General features: G+C 38.6%; 1 protein-coding gene across 6 annotated transcripts in view; it reads right to left on the bottom strand.

Annotated features, from left to right (window-relative positions):
- spir (spire type actin nucleation factor) overlaps positions 1-14,568 on the bottom strand; it is a 322,402-nt gene that overhangs the window by 241,540 nt on the left and 66,294 nt on the right. For all 6 annotated transcript variants that reach the window (XM_083138861.1, XM_083138867.1, XM_083138863.1 and 3 more), the window contains exon 2: positions 4,749-4,780. In XM_083138861.1, coding sequence (XP_082994987.1) covers positions 4,749-4,780 — 32 coding nt within the window. The remainder of the gene's footprint in view (positions 1-4,748; positions 4,781-14,568) is intronic.

Raw genomic sequence — 14,568 nt, 5'->3', positions numbered from 1 at the left:
TGACAACTTTGGGGGGGGGGCAATATGAAACTAGAGACTTGACTTAGAGGTGGGGGGCAGAATCAAACTTGGGACTTAACTTGGTGGGGGGACAAAATCAAACTTGGGACTTAACTTTGGGGGGGGGGGAAGGCAGAATGAAACTTCGGACTTAACTTTTGAGGGGGCAGAATCAAACTTGGGACTTAACTTGGGGGGGCAGAATGAAAGTAGATACGGAGACTTAGAGGTGAGGGGCAGAATCAAACTTGGGACTTGGGGGAGGGGCAAAATCAAACTTGGGACTTAACTTGGGGAGGGGCAGAATTAATAAGTTTTCCATTCCATAAAAATAGTGTCCAGAACTATTTTTCTGAATAGCTTACATTTGCACAATCATAAAAAAAATACACTTCAATACTTTGTTACTCAGTTACCAAGAGGTTAACAAAAGTTTCCTTAACTTTTCAATTTAGTAGCCTGATAATTTTGCCCCCGCCAAGTTACGCCTATGTACGGACCCCATCTAATTCACTGAGCTTTTTCACACTAGGTGTAGTGTAGGGGGTATCCCAGTGTCAGGCTGGTGCAAGTAAATTGCGTTCAACCAAACAGACGCTGTATCCAAGAATAACGGTGTTCAAGTTCAGAAGATTCCACAAATGCCTGTCTGCTGCTTCATTTGATTGGTTAGCACGCGCCACGTGAAAGAAGTGGACGACTCGCTCTTGCACCTTGTTACCAACTATAGGAGTGAGTGCAATATATTAAAGGAGCGAACTGGGCGGGGCTTATGAAGAAACAGAAATTACTAGCTAAGGGAGAATTTCAGTAGTTACAATTACATGCGTTCATTTTGGTTACTAACCCTTTTCTCTTTAGCTTAAGCGCGGCGATGAGGATGAATGATGATTAGATGAAACAGATAAAAGAATAAACACACATTAAACGCCTACTTCCTGTCTGGCTAGCAGTGTCTTCGGAGGCTCGAATCCAACTTTCAACTATAGGCTCAGTGGCGGCGATTAGGTGGGGGTATGGGGGCAGTTACCCCCAATCGCCGCCACTGTGTAGGTCTATGTGTAAATAAAGCTGAATTTGAATTAAAGAACTTCTTCCTTTACTGTGAAGTTTTTCATTCTATAATTTCTACACTGTTCAGAACATCTCAGAGAACAAGGTTGTCACCTTACGTGTCACGGTGAGAACTTCTTTCTTGTCTTTTACAACTTCTTACAACTGTATAAAAAGGAAGTATCGTGTTAGTCCGTTACACGTTGTTGTCACTAACAGGCCGCAATTAAGTCATTTACAGCTTCCTTCTAAGTACGTGCCACTCTAAAGCAAGAAATTGGAAGTTTCCTTTCCTCTTTTTTTTCGCTTTCTTCCTTAACCATAAAAAATATTTTAAATGTTTATGTTACCTTAGACGCAGATGCTGAAACTGACAGAATTTACGCGCGATGAAAAAACAAAACATAGTTTATTTAGTGGGTATAAATGTAATCAGCTGCCAATTACAAATCATATCTCACATTGTTACCATTCGACATTCTTCTTCACAAAATTAACTTATGCATGGTCAGGCCATTGGTAAAACTTGAATAGTAGAAATAAATGTAATTATCATTATTATTATATCATTGGGAGATTTTTTTACTCGGTCCGATGACAGAATATCCAGCATAACTTGTTTACATTATTTTCTTTACATTTTGTACAGTTACAGTGCAGAGTTATTTTGTTATTTAATTGTACACACCTCGTACATGAAAAAGCTTTAATTACAAGCTAGGACATATTAGTCATAGGGTTTATGTCATGTGACCTCTCACACAAAACCAATATTCGGAATTTTGAAACTGTGAACCATAGGCGTAGCTACAGGGTGTGCCGGGTGTGCATAGGCACACCCTAATGGGCTGCTTTATCAAAGAGAATTAAAGACAGATATTTCAATAAGAGAGAAAATAAGCGGCAGTTTGTAAGAAGTTGAAAATGTCATTACTTGGTACAAACGTGTGCATTATCGCTGATGAAACGGGTGTCTATAGTTTTTCGATTTTTTGATGTCATTGGTGAAGGAAGATATTTACTGCATTCTACTCTGTACTGCAGCGCCTTTCTTGTATACCTGTCACAAGCTGCACGTGTGAGAGAGAGCTTTCTCCAAGCTTACCCAAGTTAAAACTAAATTAAGAGCAACTCAGAAGCAGGATAGATTGGAAGCCCTGCTATTGCTATTTGTGGAACAGGAAAAAGCTTAGTCTATTGATGCAAATGAAGTTATTGATGAGTTTAAGAACATTGTACCTTTTGACAGACGTCTCTTGTTATAGATGACGTGTATTTTGATGTATTTGTTTGTAACAGTTATGAACATTTTGTGTGTGTGTAATTTCTTGCAATTTGATTTTTTCTACTATATATATTCAGAAATTTTCAACACTGTCATTTAGTGAATTTATATTCCTTTCCAAACATCAGTGCAGTTAAAGAGCCAAGTGATTGTGTTGCACAATATGCTATTAAAAAGGTACAAGACCTCATTTTTTTTTCTTTGTGCACACCCAAATATAAAGTTCTAGCTACGCCTATGCTGTGAACAAATTATTCTTTGGTTTCAACAGTAGGATATGAAAATATAAACTGGTTCCTGTATTTTAAACTCTTTTTTCTTTCGATTTAACGCATTTTTACTTTGTTATTCTGTTCGAATACTAACTGATTGAAATGTATTTATGTTATTAACAATAAATATAACAAGCTCTGATTTTCTATAACTTGAAATGAACAATGCAAATTTCCGGGAAGGGGTCGACGGACGATTTCGACCTCCTCCCGTGGCCCGATGCATGCGAGTAAATTTGTTCATATTTCAAACTAGCCAGTGATCTGAACGCCGCATCAGGAGCACTGTAATTCAATTTACACACATAATTTGTCAAGGGAAATATGACTCTCTCATCCTGTACAGCACACATACACATGTGATTCGGTACAGAAATAACAGAAGTCTAATGCCATAAATTGAATGCACCACGTAAGATTTCATATTACACACTTCATTCCATATTATTAATATGATTAACGATGAAGACAAATAAATTCAATAATTCCAAGCTAATACTTAATATACTGAACTACTGGTAAATGTGAGAATGAAAAAAATCCTATTCTTTTCCCTTCATTCGAGTGATTCTGAATTCCTTTCTGTTTCAAAATCCTTTCATAATTAAAGAAAAACATAGTGCTGACCTCTTCTGAGATTTCCTGTAACTACTGACGCTTCAGCTTGTCCAGTTATACTTGTCATTTCCGTGAAAATGTCAACAGTTATTTTCACAAATCATATGAAATTCTGAAATAAATACTGCTTCAAACATTTATTGACTAATTTATATTTGAAAATTTGATTTTCGTAGTAAGCAGACAACGAGAATTTTCTTCTCGGTGGAACAATGCAAAATTTAAAATTAAAAATACATAAAGTCATTCTAAGTCCACCTTCAATCGTGTGTGTGTGTTAAGCAATTTTCACTTGTGTGCGTGCTGTTCTTTACATTTAGGCAATATGCTGTTTGATGTTGTCAGGCGCCTGATAACACAGTCTATTCAACTGTTGCGTCACGTAAGAATTATCTCTGCCAGGTACACAATTTTTTTTGTTTAAGGGGGGGGGGTGGGAATACTAGAAACAAGATACAAGTGTTTACGTTAGCAATTAACTCTAATAGATTCGACCTATAACTTTGATTACTCACGAATGGTCCCAAAAGCTTAAAAAAATCGTTCGACCACTCGTGTGCCTTCAGTTGTGTACTACCGCTCGATTTTTTTTTCTGTTTATGATTTGCGATATTTATAACAAAGCCTCTCGAAGTGGATCAAACATTGAACATTCAACATTCGCGTTGAACCCGCAACCGTTACCCCAACTTTGCTAATGGACTCGTCCAGTTGGCGCATACGCACTTGCAGTCATCATCCCTATTTTGCCAGTGGACTCGCCAAGTTAGCGCATGCGTACTTGCGTCGATGGTGTTGACTAACGCAGACGAACTACACCTATCTTAAAAGCGTTTACAAATCAATAAGATCAGTCCAGCTAGCAAACAGCATACATGGCCAGCTATGAGAGAACATGGCCCATGCACCGAGCAATCTTCGGCAGAACGTGCTAAGTAGCAATTTTCCTCAAAGTGCTATCTTATAACTTTTAACACTATTTTCACACTAAATGATATCGTACGATACTGTATAGTGGCATACATAAATGTAATAAATTTGAGTACACTAGTACTATTTTCATAGTATGAATGACATATAATATTTATTTTATTATAAAGCTTCTTATTCAATTAGTTTCGCAACAAATATATCTGTAACAGTCTTGCAACAGAGCAATAGGGCTTATCATTTTTGTCATATTTTTTTTTCCGCATGTGTCCAGGGTTGGCAGTATCGAAAATTGTCCCGCTCCAGTGTAGGTGCATGTGACTTGATTGTACATAGCCCACCCCACACCCCTTTCACTCAGCTCAGAAAAAGGCTACTCTCTTTACATCTTTGCTCTTCACTATCACAAATGTTGATAGCGAGACGACAAATTCAATTTAGTCACCATTATTTATTTTTAATTAACATTTCGTGCTGAACATTTAACTAACTTTATTTTTCTATGTTCGTCCTCATATTTGCCTTCAATTTCACTCGATAGTTCAGTGCCTGCAAGAAACATAAATATGATTTTTGCATGCAACACTTACCTTATATTCCGACGTGACAGGTACCCGAGAACCTAAAAAGACAAAGAAAAACACATGAGACTGATCTCTGTGATCTGAGACGAAAGTAGGAAAACAAAATTAGTCTCTCTCTTCACACGCATACAACTAAATATGGCCGTCCACAATGGGGAGAAAGTGGAGGGGTAGCTAAACTCAGTCACCAGCAATAACAATGGGAAACCTAGATCACCTATACCTTCTACCAGCCCCTTCGAGTTAGACAACACGCAAAACGCCTTGCAGGGAAGAGAGTATTTCAGGATATAGGTGTCAATTTTTTTATTGCCGGTGAGTGTACATTGAAACTTATGAGGGGAATAACGAATTTCACACACAAAAATCAAAGTTCATGCACTTTTATTCATCAATTGAAAGAGTTAAGTGTGTAATTCTGATCTACTCAACTGATGACTTCTAGTGCATCACATGCAACAGCCGTTGATAAAAGTACCCTTTTATGCATTTTGTATGTATTTTGATGTACCATTACCACTTTATGCGTTTTAATGTGTTCAGGGTGGCCTCTCTAGGACAATGACAATATTCAAGTATAATTCCCGGGTTTCAAAGCGAACTTTCCTAAACATTCAAGGTACAAGACGATAGTGTTGCAGAACCAGAGGTATATAAAGCTTTCTTATTGGCTGTGTGCACCGGAAGTGTTTATGTTCCATGTCCATTGTTCCTTGTTTCTTCGTATGGAAAAATAAGACTCGTGATTATATAGTAATAAAGTTTGTAATCAGATTGTCGAAATTATGTTAAGAAATATACGTTTATATAATAAATATAATGTTTAAAATTATATACGTTGAACATACATAATTTTCTCAATTGTCATTGGTAGTTACAATGCTTGCACTGATATGACTTTAATTAGAAAAATCATTCACTTCAAGATGAGTTCTGATTTCTGTCTTCTAAAACATTGATTTAAATAATTGTGCTAAAATATCAACCTTAGTATAAATGGGTTTCTTATATTGTCGGAATGGATATTTAAAATTTAAACTGTTAATTTGAACCCTGCCATCTAGCGTTAACTTGAAGGAACGCTGCATTAACTTCCGGAATGGCAGCCAATCAGAAGCCAGACGCTTACCGCCTCTCAGCACCCACACACACGTTTACAATATAAAGTGTCTGTGTGATTCCAATGTATCCAAAAATTCTAATTAAATTAAACATTTAAAATATTTAATTTAAGGTGCGGAATTTAAATTTGTCATTTCGCCTTCTCAGACTCCTATGGACACAAGTCACAAATATTACAGGATACAATAATCTACGAAAAAAATGTTAATTGTATAAGGATTTCAAACTCAAATTTAACTTTTGAATTTCGAGATATCTTATCTTGTAATAATCTTCCATCTGTCCGATAGATGACTCTGCAAATGACACTAACAAAGTAAACGAATTGAGAGAATTCTGTTTTATTTTCTACGCTGCTTTTATTTCCGTTGTCCATAAAAATAAAAATTAAACTACGAAAAACTTCGGCATTTGTAAATACAGTAAACCCTCGTTAACACAAACTCGCTTAAGACGAACACTCGGTTAACATGAACAAAATGTTGGTCCCGGCAGGGATGTATTATATCTTATTGAAAGTTTTATTGGTTAACGCGAATTTCGGTTACAACGAATTACGAACTGCTTTTTAGTCCGTTGCGTCATTAGATTTCATGTAACACGAACTTTCAAAGTTTTTCATAATTTTTTTCTGTTGTCCCTCTGTCGTTCCTCTGCTAGGTATGTAACAATCTCTATCAACAATCTCTATCATCTTGTCAACAATCATCTTATACAGTATTGTAACCAACAGATTCAGATCAACAATGTGTTCAAATGTGTTTTTCTATTCTTTAAGACGTAGCCAGTACGAGTAACATCCAGTTGCAAGCAGTAAGACGGGAGTCATGGCCAAGAGGAAGCAGACAGGCATAGATCTGCAAACAAGACCGAAAATCACCGGTTAGCACGAATTCTTTTAACACGAACTCTTGATTTTTTTGGTCCCTTGGGATTCGTGTTAACGAGGGTTTACTGTATTTAGAAATTACATGGGATTTGGATTTTTAAAAGTAGAAATTCTTCACGTCTTCTGCGAGAAATTCACGCAGAATTCCCGGAATTCAAGGAATTCCCGGTGAGTAGCCACCCCGAACTGTTACTAGAGGCAACATATTTGTGTCAAGTGACACATTTTGAGTTCTGTGTGCATACATCTCGCTTTAGCTTCTACATAAATAAGTGTCGACCTTGCCACTGAATCTTCTAGGTTCAAGATTCGACCTGAGCATGGTTGTAGCTTTGTGTCATCATTCATCATCATCTTAAATGTGCTGAAAGGGGCGACACAAAATCAGTCAAAATCATGTACAATAAGAAAACGCTTTGTAGAATGACATTTCTCATACCCGCTATTGTTAACGTTATTTTTGTAGTTTCAATTCCCAAAAATGTAAACGGGTAAAAAGGTCTCATACCCACAATGACCAGCAGATTGTCCTTGTAAACCGAGGATCCTGAGCTTATAATTAGCATCCGTGTGCCATAAATTCTTAAACAGGGAAGGAGATCATTTCACAACCTTGGAAGCTTAATTGCGACGATAATTCAGCGTCCGTTTCCATGGCATGGTCTGTATAATTCAGCACAATTACCTTTCACGTGTAATTTGACATGGGTTCTTGCTATGCCTCTATTCTGCAGGACTAATTTATAATGTGCTGTAGAGTTTTTCGGCCATGATGGGCGTAACGCAGCAAGAAAATAACCACAGTATGTTCTGATAGCTTATGGTAACTTATGGTGATATATTTTAGTGATTTACGTCGAGTTTATACCTTGTCTCTGTAATTTAAACTCAACGATGAGAATAATAAATGGTTAGGGGTAAAAAAAAAAAGGTTAACTACCCTCTGCATATAGCTACTTGCCGTGACGGTATAGGGGAATGTGTAGGTAGGGCCATAACATTCAAAACCACGGCCATTGGTGGTGATACGATCGGCATCAAGCTCCGACAATCGTCAGAGGCTGGGTGCACCCAAGAGCCGCTCCTTGCAGATACATTGCTGGAAGAATTACGCACCTGAAATCACCCACCCCAGGAATCGAACCCGGGTCTCCCACGTGACAGTCGGGCGCCCTACCGTCTCTAGCACTGCAGGTCTCAATTGTAGATGCAGGTAAGCCATTTCCTGTGAATCGCACCGTACCATGAAAGCACATGTGGGATGTGGAAGTAGGGTATTGTACCATACATTCTGGACGCGGCCATAATGAAGATGATGTGGTCAGCACCAGGCGCTCAATGCCTTCATCGCACCAATTGAGAGGCTACATGAATGCATGAGCATGAAATAATCCTTCTGGGATAACCCAATACTAGAATTGAACCAGGGTCTCCAGCGTGGCCAGCCAGCCGCTTTTTCGAATGAACTATGGCGGTTCTGACTACTTAACTGTCTAAAGAGATCGGAAAGGAAATACAAGGGATTTGAACCCAGAACGCCAGTGGCGTATACTGAGGCCAAGATATGGGCTATCTCACTATGCCACATGGTCCTAGGCTATGAATAGAAATAAGTTTACCAACTCCTAAGAAATCAGGTTGCCAACTCATAAGAAATCAGGTTGCCAACTCCTAAGAAATCAGGTTCCCAACTCATAAGAAATCAGGTTGCCAACTCATAGGAAATCAGGTTGCCAACTCATAGGAAATCAGGTTGCCAACTCATAGGAAATCAGGTTGCCAACTCACAAGAAATCAGGTTGGCAACTCCAGAATCACCATCATCATCTCACTGATATGAATAATTTTATTTACAATTTCTTATCGATTTTTCTCCTGTGTTTTATTATCTAGACTCCAGGCTTCGCAGATAGCCTAGCTAGCCTAGAAAATATACGCTCCTGCCAGAACCCCTGATTACACACACAAAAACCTACGCTCGTCACCACACTCGGAACATACTTGGGAGGAGGGTTTACCATTACCAATAGATTTATAAATAAATCCTTACCTTTTATACGATATTCATTAGCTATAGTATACGATATTGCCAGGTGTGTGACCGATTCTTCAATTGGTGGCGATTCTTATCGGATAAAAAGACAGATTTACCGACGTTACCACAAATAACATTGAACTTACTGAACAAAATGAATACTCGTGTTCAGATAATATGTCGCACCCTCTAATCTAAAGAACATGAGTGAGTGACAAGAAGAAACGAGCCGAATGAATTTTTCGTGGCCAATTAGTTACGCAGTATGCTGATGATATAATTTCGACAGCAGCCAACTAAAAAGTACGCAAGTGTGTACCTGGCCTTAGACTAAACTTCAATTGCGATGGAACTTTGCCGATCGATGCCAAAAATGAAGTTGGTCCTGAAGTTTCTCGTTTCTTTCACGTCTACAGCTCATACTTACTCTCTTATCACGAAGTGGCACCCAGAGCCATCTACCTCCGTGACGCAGTAGAAGTTGCTGAGCGCTATCGATTAATACCACAGAGACTGCAGCACCAAAGGGTTTCACGTCATTGTGGAATTCTGAACGGTGCGTTCACTACGCTCTGCACAATAGATGAACACCATATGGAGTTCTTTCACACATGCGTCAATACTAAAGTGGCATGGTCGTACCGGTGTCAAATATCAATCTGTTCCGTTTTACGAGAAACCTGACTTTCAGAATGAGGTTCCTTCCAATCTTCAATCGGTGGCTAGATCGAAGATTGGGCGAAAATACAGGGTGTTTCAGAAATACAAAAATGTATTGCAAGTACAGTATTGTACTTACGTTAATGAAACCAGCCTGGAATGAACGAGGAACGCAGACAGTTTTTATTTGACACTGCAAATGTTCAATGCGTGCACCACTGGTAACAGTGGCCTCCCCGATGGCGCAGTTGTAGCGTTGTTGCCTTGTAATCAAGGGGTCCCGGGTTCGATACCCGGTGGAGGCACAAGTGGTTCGGATAAACTTTAAACTGTAGGTCCAGTCCCGATTAGCCTTATTGTGCATAAAGTGGACTTAAAACAACAAATCAACAACAACCACGGGTGCCAAGCACGCATCTACACATAGTCTTGTTCTTACCACACTCGCATTAACATGGGCCTCTCCATAGTGTCATCGCTGCGATATCATGCGGCTTCGGTGAGACTTATACCCTGTCTTTGATGAAACGCCACAAAAAGAAGTCACACGGTGTAAGGACCGGTGATCTTGGGGACCAAAACATTGAACAAAACACTGAGTGATGTGGGCGATTTGAGTGTCGCCTAGCGGTAGAGATATGAACTCGCATCTTAACAAAACACACACGCACAAACTGTTTACGGTCCTCGATCATTCTGGACTGGTTTCATTAACGTAAGTTCAATAGTTTAGTTACAATAAATTTTTGTAACCCCTCAATTATTTCTGAAATACCCGCTAACAACAACAATAGAGACTCGCGTAAAGCTAAACACAACTAAAGACAAGTGCAAGAAATGTTCTAGAAATCCGACTTAATAGCCGTTAAATAACATTGGAAATGTTCAAGCTTTCAAATACTTAGGTTCAGTAAACGCAAGTTACACGATGGACGATGCAATTACTGCGCTAGACACGCGTCACCCAACGAAAAGAAAGACGCCTGTGAGCCCTTGCCCTCAAAAAGCTGTCGCGTCAAGGAGTTTAGTATTTCTTATTACTAGGGAGCGGATTTTAAGGTGCAGCACCTATCCAAAAATATAGCTGTTTTCACACCGATCGTTTGAAATATTTATTTTAGAACGTGAAATCTAATAAAATCGTTGCAGCTTTTCGTGAGATAAGCACATAAATCCCCTGCTTACACACACTTTGATGTTTCAGTACCTTTTCTTTCATGTTTTGTTTAAAAATTGGACAGAGAAATAAATGATTTTCACTCTTCTTGAGCAGCTATATAAAATCCTATAGTCTCATTTTGTAGAGCAGAACGAGAGCTATGAAAAGGTATAATATAAACATTGCAGCCCCAGTAGTTCCCAAGATAATGTAGCAAAACCCGCGAGAGAAAACAAACTTCAACGAAACCTATTCGATAGAAACGAGTTCTCGACGCGGTCCGCGCGAATTATATACAGAAGGCGCAGAAAAGGAGAGCATTTTATCACCACCTTTTTTAAAACATTTTCAGAACCTTTTTTTTTACCCTTTTCCGACCATAATTTCGCACCTTAAAATCCTTTCCCTACTTATTAGAGTAAAGACGCCTAATATGAGACACATTTTTTTATGTGAGAATGACAGCCAACAATGATGTAACAATGTGAATGTGACAAATGCATACAATGGCCAGACATGTTGTTGTTGAAATTCAATAACTAAAATTGCCCTAGAATGTTCTTGAAAAACATAGTGATAAAAAATACAAAACTATGTAAAAATGAGGTTTGAGAAAATGGGGTCCTAATATGAGATACAAGTAAGTCATCACTGAAGTAAGCACTGGTTACTTCAATTCATACGATACATAACGCACATGAAGCACACTAGTCTTGGCACCTGGTCACTTCACCTGCATGCACATGAAGTGTCCAAGGTATCTTTTATCCATTTCTATGCAATATCACTCCAATGCATCTTCAATTTCTGGTGGAAGAACTGGTTTTCTGCTTAAGGTGAGTAACACTAGTTGTTCGGGTGGTCTCGGGTCCTTTACATATCATAAAAATACTTTCGCCTAAATCAGAACATTCACTTAATCTCGATGTGCTGAGACATTATAAATCTAAGCTACCTTAATATGAGACATATCTCGCATTGGGAACCACTCACTTTCTCATATTTGGAGCATTGGTACACGAATAAACAACCGCCATGTTTTCATTTAAATTTGCCATCACGAATCTTCAAAAACTGACAGCTCACTGCTTGGTTCATTACCTTTAACTGTACATCAATGATTTTATGTCTCCCAATTAACTTACCTGCGAAACCCGCAATGTTTTCCACCTCTGCAAAATATTCTGCCTTGACAAAATGCTTCCAACACGTCCTACATCTACACTGTTCTACGACCACAGCACATTTTCTCAGAGACTAACAGAGTTGCCAAGTGCTATGTATCTGATGTGTCATTGATTGCCTGTGGCGTCACATATGCGAGATCGGCCGCTATCTCATATTAGGGACCATCCTCATATTAGGCGTCTTTACTCTACCCTTAGGTGTGGATCCACGGGGAGGGGGATACAGGGACCACCACTACCAACTGCAAGGTTGTTACGTATATTGTTATGCCTTATGGTTTTGAAGGCTCAAATGTTCTTTCATCACCAAGTTTAGTGTCAAGAATATTTTTCAAAGTTTGGTTTAAATCAACTTTATCTTCAGATAGGTCAATACAACTGGACCTACGGTTTAAATTGGATCTGAACAACGTTCCACAAAAGGCTCCTCGAACCCGATACCCCTTGAGAGAACAGCTGTATCCCCCTGAATGCCCATCCAAATAAGTTGAATTAAATATTTCTCGGTGAAGCCGATTGAAATTCGCCCTTCCCAACTGCAACTTCTGGATCCGCCACTCATTATAGTATCGTTTAAACTAATTTCTAGAAAAGCAGCTTAAATAATAATACAAATAAGAGCTTTATTCAGGCCAAAGTTATATGATCCTTTAAATGTTAAATATACTTCAACTTATTATTTCACTATTCTATCATTCGTCTTAGCTAAACCCATCTTATTCGGCGTTCCCTAAAAATACTTTTTAATATTGATAGAAATGTTCCAAGAGTATTTTAAAAAAGTGCTAGTGTTCCGGTTAAGCAAAATGCACAAGTTTTTATTAACGCCTTAATTGTATAACACTGGTTATTATAATAGAACTTAATACTTTTTGTTAGTATTTTGAAAAACTCTCAAGAACTTCAAAACTGCTTCATCTGTTTCTAGATTTGTAATTTTGATTATTTTGAGTGACATCTGTTGGTCATCTTTTGCACGTTAGCTAAGTGGCACGAGTCATGGGGGATGTTTATGAAACGTTAATACTACATTTGATGAGAGCGCTCAAAGGATAGAGAGAAATTTTAAGACTGTCATATCTCACTATACCCTACTCAGCTCCGAAGTTGACAAAAATATTCCATAACAACTTTCCCAAAAATAAACACAAATTAATACAGCTTGAAATCTATATAATTACACAAACCACAATTTTAAAAATCCACTGGTATAAAGTATTTTCGTTTCAGCTTACAAATAGAACATTTTGTAAAAAACCGCCCTTATTTCAACGGTAATGGGACTTTAGGGACACCCTGTAGACTGATTCAGATGTAACTAAAGTTATAATGTTAACAATATATATATATACGCCCTCCGTTCCTTTTCCCGCCGTCCATTCCATCCATGTGCTGGACTGAAACGTCTTCCTCTATCAAAACTGACTTTCAACTCTTGGCTCGGATTGCAGGCAGTATTTTGTTTCCAATGCCCTTTGAATCCGGTATGTATTCGGCTGGAGGATCACGCCTGCGAAAATTGAAGCCTTAAGGAACACGTAACAGAAAAATGCACCTGCCTGCTCAATTGATGGATGTGCTGGCATTTCCCATTGTCAACCCTTATTACGAGTTTATTCGGAAGGCTGCTCGCTGGTGTGTGCGCGGTTGGAGGTTTGAACCTGCAGCGTTGGAGATTTTTTTGCCCTCTACCTTGGCGCCAGTTTACGCAGCAATCATGGTGTGCGATTGTCTGACATTGAGTCGAAAGGTTATAAAACCAACGACTTGTGGCCGTTTCCGGTGGCTGAACGTGATGAGCGGCGAGATCACGCTCATGGGAGTTCAGCTGCTCGGGTTTATGTGCACTTCGGCAGACTCCAATTGCCATCTACACATCGTGCTAGGTGTTAGGCCGTTATTTCACATTATAACAGGTACAACGGCCTTACCGTGTTTGAAATTTCTTCAAAACGGAGAGTTCATTTAGCAAGGTTAGGTTTTAACTGGTGAAGGATTTTGATTGGTTGCTTGATTCAACACAGACGTCACTGATTTGTACCATTCAATGAACAGCGCCAGAGAGGCGACGGTGAAGTGAAGAAGTGACGAAACTGTTCTGGTCTTGGTAAACGTACAAACCCAGTATTTGTAAAGTACGTGTATGGAAAGTGTGAAACTGTTATCTTCTTTTATGAGACGAACGAGTAAGCTATTACATAAGATACTCATTGTTCGAATAAAATAAGGTTTTCATTAATATCACACGTTGTTTGTTCAGAACGGTCATACCACTTCGCTACATAAAGTTAACTGAGCAAAACTACAAATAACTTCCGTCCGAATGACAATAGAAGTACTGGAGAGAGACACTCTGGATTATTATTACTATTATTATTATTGCTTATTACTATTATACAAATTAGACAAAATATATAATGAAATAAGTAATCAGGCACCTCAGTGGTCCTTCGTGTACTGTAGTGTCATCTACAGTATTTTGTACAGGTTATGAGAATCACTGTTTTCAAATCCCTGAATGGCAATCATTACGTGTGGCATGTCTGTTTTATTTTATATTCTTTAACATTTCACGTAAAGGTGTCAAATAAAAGATAGGGTCCTATTAGAGATATAAGATTATTTACTCTGTTGCACCTCTGTGTTCGCAGCAGCTAAATCTAAGAGTTTCTTAACCTCAAGTTGTTGTTTTCCAATCACTGTACTTGTATATTTAAACAACGTTTGTTTGTTGAAGGCCACAGACAGGCTAATCGGGACTGGCGTTGCAGTTG

Source organism: Lepisma saccharinum, chromosome 17, assembly GCF_977018435.1.
Source record: "Lepisma saccharinum chromosome 17, izLepSacc3.1, whole genome shotgun sequence".
Classification (NCBI taxonomy): Eukaryota; Metazoa; Arthropoda; class Insecta; order Zygentoma; family Lepismatidae; genus Lepisma; species Lepisma saccharinum.
This window is presented reverse-complemented; position numbering and strand designations above follow the sequence as displayed.